The sequence below is a fragment of the Triticum urartu genome, chromosome 1A (assembly GCF_056163025.1).
Source record: "Triticum urartu cultivar PI428250 chromosome 1A, HENAU_Tu73, whole genome shotgun sequence".
Lineage (NCBI taxonomy): Eukaryota > Viridiplantae > Streptophyta > Magnoliopsida > Poales > Poaceae > Triticum > Triticum urartu.
The window spans coordinates 531,596,845-531,605,355 of NC_141873.1; the positions used below are offsets into that span (position 1 = coordinate 531,596,845).

The window sequence follows — 8,511 nt, forward strand, 5'->3', positions numbered from 1 at the left end:
AACGATCGACTAGGCAAAGTGCCTATCCTAAATATAAGCTTTTCTTTTGCATGGTAAATATAAGCTATTTTAGAGATTCTAAGGGCATGTATCATGGTTCTATCTTAAGAGTGTCACGTAAGATAAATGATGAGGTAGAGGAGAGAGAAATCATAAGAGAAGGCTTGTCTTATCTTATTTAAGAGAAGACAAGAGATGATCTCTTCGCACAATTTGTCTCACTATGTTTTTAGGAACAACTAATTATTGAAGATAAGGCTAAGAGATGACCCATTGTAGACATGTTTTTTTGTCATCTCTAATTTACATGCAAAACTTAAGATAAGACTATTTTATCAACCATTGTACATGCCCTAATACGGACTACGTAGGGAATAAAACGAGTGAAATACGTCTATATACATCCGTATGTACTTTGTATTGAAATCTCTAAAAGGTCTTATATTTAGGAATAGAGGGTGTACACAACACTGCCTTGCTGACTACTAAACAACCAGAATCAAAGATAGTATATACATAGAGAAGTGTCCGACTTTTAGCGCGCTCGTATACCAAAACATAGTCCTTTTGAGGCGTTGTCTCCTGGAAAACGGGGATATTGTCTCATCGAGTATCCGATCTGACCTTTGCCTTTTGCATCAGAAGGCTTTCTATTTCCCGGCAAAACTCAAATCAGACCAAAGTCTCGACTATGAATTGAGAAGTGGTGACACCATCCATGCAATTATGTACAGCCAACATTATCCCAAGAAAGCACCTATATGTTTTCCCCCAATGATGGTACAAAATGACTCCATTTTGAAGCAGTCAGGCATGCTACAACGGCAACGTCAGATGGCACCGATGCAGCCCTGGCAGCAGAACCAGGCCACCAGGATGCCCAGGAACGCGCCGGCGAAGACCTGCGACGGGGTGTGCCCTAGCAGCTCCTTGAGCTTCCTTTCGCTGATGGGGTGGCCTTGGAACAGGTCCTCAACGATCTTATTGAGCACCTGCATCATCATCAGTCATAGAGCATACATTTCAGGTATGTAATAATAGGCAAACAACAGACGCTCATCGGTGGGAAAGATGTAACCACGATCTTTGAAGGATGGGAGGTGCCAACGCAATGCAAGTTAGTCACTATGCTTGTATGTATCCAAAACCAAATTGAGAGACTTAGAGCGTGTTTCGTTGATACCCTGCAGTGCCAATTCAGTGTCATGAACTCGGAATGCGATAACCTACTCAGGTACCCAGGCAGCAGGGTTGCTCAAAGTTTTCGTGGTTTAATTGAGTTAGTTTATAAAAAACTGACTGACCCGAGCCCTATGTTATTGCAAGGTGAAGTGTTGTGTATCAGCAGAGCAATGGAATGGCACTATGGCAAAAGTTCAAATTTGAGCTGCTAGCTAGTCACTACAGATTTATGGAACTGTAAGTTACGAACAGCGTGTCGTAGCAATTACGACCCCTGAACATAAACCAACAAGCAAACTTATAAACTTGTGACCTGATCCATTATGGGTGCTAAAGTCCAAAGAACAGCATGTTTAGTCTTGTACACCAAAAGAGACGAGCCATGCATGAAACCTTTCAGAATTCGAGTCAAGGCATCAAACAACTGACTGACTTCTGCAATTTGGCTAACTTGACAGGATGTCCAATCCGAGCCCCTGAGACTGATCTTATCTAGCTATATATAAATAGATATGCAGTGCAATTGCACCGTAGTTAGTAAAAAAAAACTACAACCACATGTATACAGCCAGCATAGTTTCACAAAGATGGCAAATCATGGTCCGCATTCTGAATCCAGTTTCAAACTTTCAATTGTACTACACATATGAACAATCAGTTCTCATTTTTCAAAGGAGGGTGGTTAGACCTGTCTCACAATGAAAACACACAAGCAATCCGAATAAAATGAAAACTAGTCCTGGTTGTTACCCCACCAAACAATGGGATGAGAACTTGCTCAAATCTTAAGTACATTCAGAAAAATTTGATCACACTAAATCAACTAAAGCAGAGTAACAAGAACAAGAGTACAAGCCCAGTAACAGATTAGTGTCAATCTAGATCCTCAAAGGCTCAAACTGTGCACGCATTCACGCAATGTAACAACTGGTAGAACCCCCAAAAATCCTAGTGAATCTAGCATGAAACGGCATGTAGCACCATTATGGACTGAACATTTGACAGTTTGAAACTCATGGATGGCATGGATGCAGAAGAGTGAGCTGAGCTCAAACTCATCCATCAATCGACAGAACTGGAAAACATTCTACTCCCCAAACAACAATGAGCTCAAATTCATCCATCCTCTGAACTCTGCTTCACTTTATACAGTGAGCTCTGCTCATCTAACACCAGTACACAACATTTGCCAGAATAAAACATACCGTGCAACTAGATACTTAGATCACAGAATTGATAGAAGCAAGCAGCATGAGCTCACCTCGGCCTGCATCCCGGCGTGGCGCCGGACGCCGGTGGCGTCGTACATGACGATGAGGCTGAAGCCGAGGCAGACGGGGAAGAGCGCGTCGCCGACGCCGTGGCAGAGCGCGACGGAGGCGGTGAGCGCGGTGCAGAGCGCAGAGTGCGAGGAGGGCATGCCCCCGGAGCTGCACAGCGTCCGCAGGCTCCACCGCCGCTCCACCACGGAGGTGAGCAGGGCCTTGGCGGCCTGCGCCACCGCGAACGCCACCATCCCCGACACGAACGTCGGGTTCGCCGCCAGCGCCAGCAGGTACGGGCTCTCCCGCGCCTTGGTCACCGCCGCCGCCGTCGTGCTCATCAGCAGCGTCCCTATCCCCGCCCCGCCTCCGCCCGCCGCGGCCAGGCCGGGCAGCTCCCCCCGCGTGCGCCCTCCCCTCAGCGCGGCGGCCAGGATCCGGGAGAGCGACGGCGGCGAGGACGAGGGCGACGGCGCGGCGGCATCGGCGGGCGCGGAGGCTAGCGTCTGGAGACAACGGCGGCGGCCGTGGCGGTGGCGGCGCGGGGGATTCGGCGGCCTGGAGACGTGGTCGAGGAGGCTGGGGAAGGCGCTAGAGAAGCGGCTGGAGCTGAGCACCTCCATGGCTGCTGCTCCGCATCGCCGCCGGAGGACCCCGCGAGTGAGCGCGAACGGAGGAGCTGGTGTGGCCGTGGCGATTGCGTGGGGGCTCGGCACTGACAGACACCTCACTGGACGGAAGTCCGAAATGCCCCTGAAGTTTCTGGAGTCTACGCGGCGCGCGGCGGCGGGCAGTCTGGGGATTTCCATGGAGCACGCCGGAGCTCCAGTCGTCCAGTGGGCATCTTACCGCGAAGATTCTGGGACGAGGTCGCCGTCTTGAAACCGGCGCAGCCAATCCGACAGAGCCGCGTGCACAATTGCCAGAGCAAGCCGGGTCGTGGGACCTCCTTGTCGGAGAAGGTCCCGCTTTGCAACGTGGGAGCTCGTGGATTTAGGGCTCCTTTGATTCAGAGGGTTTAGGAAGCGTAGAATAGAAAACGTATAGGAATATGATGCACTGTCCACTGAAATCCTACGTCGTGTAGTAAATTAGAGGATTTTTTCCATAAAGTCCAATCTCATGCTTGTTTTTCTGTTTAAATGAACTAAGAAGTTCCTATAGAATTGGTTCCTGAGAAATGCAATCCTATGAATCAAACAACATGTAAGTGTGAAAAGTGTAGGATGATAATATTGTTGTGTTGTTGTATTGATCTGACCCTTGTGAGAGTATATATAAAGATACAATGGAGGGATAGAGACTTGAAGTAGAGGACAAGTTAAACCTATCCTATCTTTATCTCTTAACTCTATCTTAAATGTAAATATACTTCTAACATTCCCCCTTAGTCGTAGCGGGAGTGAAGCGGACGATTACGACTGAATTTAAAGACTTGTGCTCCTGTCGTCTTCTCCGTTGCGCCATCATCAACTGCGTCTCTGATGGGTTGGTACCTAGGGCGGTGACTGCGTCCCCTTCTGGTGCCTACCTTGTCTATCCTCTATTCCCTCCTGCAGTCACAGCGGGAGTGGCGTGGACGCTAGTGGCGACGCGGACGGTGTTGACTGGAGTTGTTGCTGATGAGTAGCTGTAGACGTAGCCATGTATGTCGATGTCGAGGTAACCGGTCATGGTGATGTAGCTGTGGTCGAGGTAGTCGTGGTCGATGATGTGGTCGCCGTGGATGATGAAGCCGCACAAAGCCGAAGGCGCAAAAAAAATGCGCTATGACGGAGCTGCAGACGTGGATGATGCACCTTGCGGATGTGAGAGGGTGCCGTCGGCGATGAGTCCATCGATTTTGCCAAGACCGGAGGAAGCCCATGGAGCACACATCGGTTTTGCCAGAACCGCGTGGCCGTGTAGGGTCGTCACTGTAGTGACGCCGTGTCGATGCAGTCGTGCCGTCGTGGATGATACAGTCGATGCCGTCGTCGTGACGTGGTCATTGCAGTCGTTGTGACGCGGTCATTGCCGTCGTCGAGGTCGCGTCTTGCAGAAAAGTCTGCCGGAGGACGTTAGGTGTTCATCCTGTGGACGAGGCGGCGACGGTGTGTTGACGAAGATGTTGCTGAAGACCACGGTGATGAAGACCTTGGTGATGTGGTATCGACGATGGCGTCGCAGTAGCGTGTCGGCGATGATGCCCTGTCATGCCGAATAAGTATGTTGCTCGTAACCTGGCGTAGTCGTACAACTCAGTGCAGGGATTCAGCTCAATGAAGAATATCTGGTGCAGATCAGTCGGTGTAGTCGTCCGGCTTGATGATGTGCTGGAGTCGCGCTCGCCTGGATCGAAGCCGCCTGGAGTCGCTCGTCAGTGTTGGAGTTAAAATCTCCCGTACGCGCGGACTGCATGGCCTCAGATGGAGGCTGTACATGCATGCCTGTATGCTGGGACGTGGACGTAGTTCGCCATGCATGGGACGTGGATGGACCCGCAGATTCGTCGATGATGGAGGCGCGTGTGCAGTGGCCGATGCAGGTGCGCACAGGTTTCTCCGTCCAGCGCTCCAGCGATGCGAATTTGCCGGCCGGCCAGGGGTGCTCGGAGTATCGCACGGGATCCGGCAGTGTAGATGGATGATTTTAACGCCGTTTTGTGCAGAGAATAATTCTTTCACCGGATCTGAGGGTGGTCGAGATTTATTCATGACTAAAGAAAAATTGATCTAAAAGAATTTCTGAAATTGATCTAATATAAGAAACCGATCTAGTCATTGATCCATCGGGTGCCGCACCCCCGGGGAGAGAAGATTAATCTCCCCGAGGGATAGAGACTTAGGATCGGCGTCCTAAGTCTTTATCTCTTAACTCTCTGTTAGCTTAGCACTTATTGTTGTGGTGGAATAATTTAGGATCGGTGTCGTGAAACTAACCGCTCTAATATCATGTGAAAGTATAGGATGATAATATTGTTGTGTTGTTGTATTGATCTGACACTTGTGGGGGTATATATAGAGGTACAACGGAGGGATAGAGACTTAGAATAGAGGACAAGTTAAACTTATCCTATCTCTATCTCTTAACTCTATCTTAAATGTAAATATACTTCTAACAGTAAGGGCCCGTTCAGAATGCAAGTAAGAAAAACATTGGAATAGTGTAAAACGTAGGAATGGGAAAGGAAAACATGTGTAAAACATAGGTTTGGAAAGCGTAGGGAAACTTTCGGCTGCTACTGTTCGGGACACAGGAAATTAACATACAAATTAAAATGCACTTATTAACTGGTTGAATAAAATTGATGGCATCTAGCCCAGCACGCCCATTTGCGAACATTGCCCGGATGGACACAGCTCACATGCACCATTTGTTTTATTTTCACTTGTCCTTTCCGTGGTCCATCCACATACGCAGATTCTGTCTGACAGGAAGACAGCGAGTTCAGTGTTGCAGCGTTGCCTAATCAGAGGAGGTGGTGGCCTTTCCTTTGGTTTACTGTTCAGGCTTTCCTATATACCGAACGCTGCTACAGAGCAAAAAAACTACAGGAACTCAAATCCTCCACTTTTCTCATGAATTTCCTTTAAACCGAACAGGGCCTAAAGGAAAAATTCTAGAGGGCGTCGATCCTGTAAAATTCCTATGCAAATCCTGTAAATCAAAGAAGGCTTTAGTCGTTTGAGGAAACTATGCAAATAATTCATCAGCATTTAGAGCATCCATATATCTACGGCCAGACCTAGCTAATTCGGCTCTAAAATGTTTGGGACCTAGCTAATTCGGCCCCTACACGTCTGTAGACGTGCATTAACTCATCCTAAGACAGTGACCGATCGCCTCTAATCTGTCCACATTCACAGTCTGATATATCGTCAGCAAATTCTCAAATCCATAGTCATATCCAATGTAAACTTACGATTCATTTGGTTACATGCGCATATGGGCCTGCCTGAGGTAATGCATGCAAAAAAAAAATATCATGTTTTGTACATTGTTTGATTGCCTATATATTGCCTCCCTTGCATCAGGGCAACAAGTTATGCGTTGTTTTTGGTTGCCTACGTATGGATGTTCTCATGCAAAGCACGCTCTTTGGTTGCACAGATAGAGTGGTTCTAATAATCTTGCAGAGTGGCGGACCCAGAAATAAAATGCAGGATGTGCACACTTCAAAAAATCAACATATGTTTTCATTGGCTTGAATGGGCCTTAAAAATCAACTAATTATTACATGGTAAAAGAACATTTTTCAAAATTCTGGGTGTGCCATGGCACACCTGGCACACCCCTAGGTATGCCACAACTTGCACCCTACTTGGTGAACCTATCATCTACCATCCTACCAAGTGCTCACTCTATTATATACGATCACATCGATGAATGAGTAAAATAGCACTAGAATCACTGCGAACTGGACGACGATGATGAAGTTCTTTAACCACAGAGCTTACTCTTTTGTCTTAAACCACCGAAGGCAACAACCTTGGGAACTTGTTCATTTTTTTACATACATGTTTCATGTTTTTCAAATACAAATTAACATTTTACAAATATATTTATTCATGTCTATTTTTTTCATACCCATTGTACAATTATTGTCTACTACATTACAAACATTTTTGTATACACGTCTAACATTTTTTTAATACGTAATGAATATTTTTAAAATTTGTATATAAAATTATTTTTGTAATAAGTATAGTTAGAATATTTCAAATACAAGCAAAAGAAAAAATAAAGCAAAAATGCGAAAAAGTGGATGAAAAAAGGAGTGTTGAAGTCCTATGTTCCGCGCTGGACCGGCCAATTCTGACGGCTGTTGGAGGTGAGACATAGTATTGTCTCGCGTTAAGCGTGACATAGTCGCACCAGTGATACTATGTGGCGGGCCGCAAATAAGGGTGGCGACGCACTGAGCGAATGACCCGGCCCACACCGATGTGAACATGAATCGAACTTTCATCATTCTGAGGCAGGTCCATCGTTGCCATCATTTCGTCGGCAGTTTACGTAGATACTACTCCCTCCGTTTTAAAATAAATAACCCAATTTTATACTAACTATTAAAATTAATATAAAATTAGGTAAGTTAGTATAAAATTAAGTCATCTATATTAACTTTAGTAGTTAGTATAAAATTGGCTCATCTATTTTAGAACGGTGGTAGTAGTACCTTCGGCAAAAAGTGGACTTCAGAGCATTTTCTGAACCATCCTGCTTCAGGTTTTCTATTTTCTGAACCTCTAACTTTGGCAAGGACCTTTTCTTAGCCATCCTTCATGTTCTCTTAGTCGTTCCACTTGCTAGTATAACATTTTCTTTTTTGCCAAGAAGGATACATATGTATTAAAGATTCATGGCTACAGTCTGTTTGGTGGAACGAGTGAATATTGTGTTTTTTTTACGGTTCTGCTATTTCTCAGTCGACTGAGAAATAGTGAAGTCTCAGTCGACTGTTTTAGCCACTGGATCATTTGTTGCTTCAAGATTTGCGCTGGAACTGAGTTGTCCTTGTTTCGGCCTGTGTAACGCTCTTTGTCCAGCCCGTTTGCTTTTTTTACCTTTGCCCCCGTCGGCCTTGGTCCTGTAGGGGCTAGGGAGTGTTTGTTGGGCTTAGTACGCAGGTGTTCGATGGGTCTTTTTCTTGTTTTTTCTTGTTTGTTTTTGGCGTGATTCAGAGAGGAACAGGCTGTATGTGTGCTCCCGTCGCACTATCGATGGAGATGGGCGAGGCTGCTGATGGAGTAATTTGTCTTCGTTATTATCCGTTCTTTTTTTGTCTTTTTTCTTTTTTTTTTCTGGTTCGAGTAGTTGCATGTCTTATAGCCTGACCGCAACTGAACATTTTTGTTCTGTTGAAGGGGGCGTCAGTAGAGGGGCGGGCCCGTTGCAAGCCCGACAACAACCCCACAACTGCAAGTGCCGCACCCGACCGCAACTGCATGTCCCCGAACATGGTTGCAACTAGACTTTCTTTTGTCGGAGGGGGCGACGGAAGAGAGGGTGGGCCGGTTGCATGTCTGATTTTAGGCATGGAACTGCAAGTGTCGCACCCGACCGCAACTGCATGTCTTCTAAC

General features: G+C 46.5%; 1 protein-coding gene across 1 annotated transcript; it reads right to left on the reverse strand.

Annotated features, from left to right (window-relative positions):
* Positions 1–381: 381 nt before the first annotated feature.
* On the reverse strand, positions 382–3,268 carry LOC125525929 (Acid phosphatase/vanadium-dependent haloperoxidase-related protein). The gene is made up of 2 exons (XM_048690935.2): positions 2,444–3,268; positions 382–992 (listed from the first exon to the last, which is right to left on the reverse strand). The coding sequence occupies exons 1-2, from the start codon at positions 3,251–3,253 to the stop codon at positions 831–833; spliced, it is 972 nt and encodes a 323-aa protein (XP_048546892.1). The 5' UTR covers positions 3,254–3,268; the 3' UTR covers positions 382–830.
* Positions 3,269–8,511: the final 5,243 nt, after the last annotated feature.

Bases quoted from the DNA above. Each gene is read 5' to 3' on its own strand.
- LOC125525929 (XM_048690935.2), bottom strand. From the start codon at position 3,253: ATGGAAATCCCCAGACTGCCCGCCGCCGCGCGCCGCGTAGACTCCAGA. The intron at 993-2,443 runs GTGAGCTCATGC...ATGATGATGCAG, and splicing joins ACGCCGGGATGCAGGCCGAG to GTGCTCAATAAGATCGTTGA.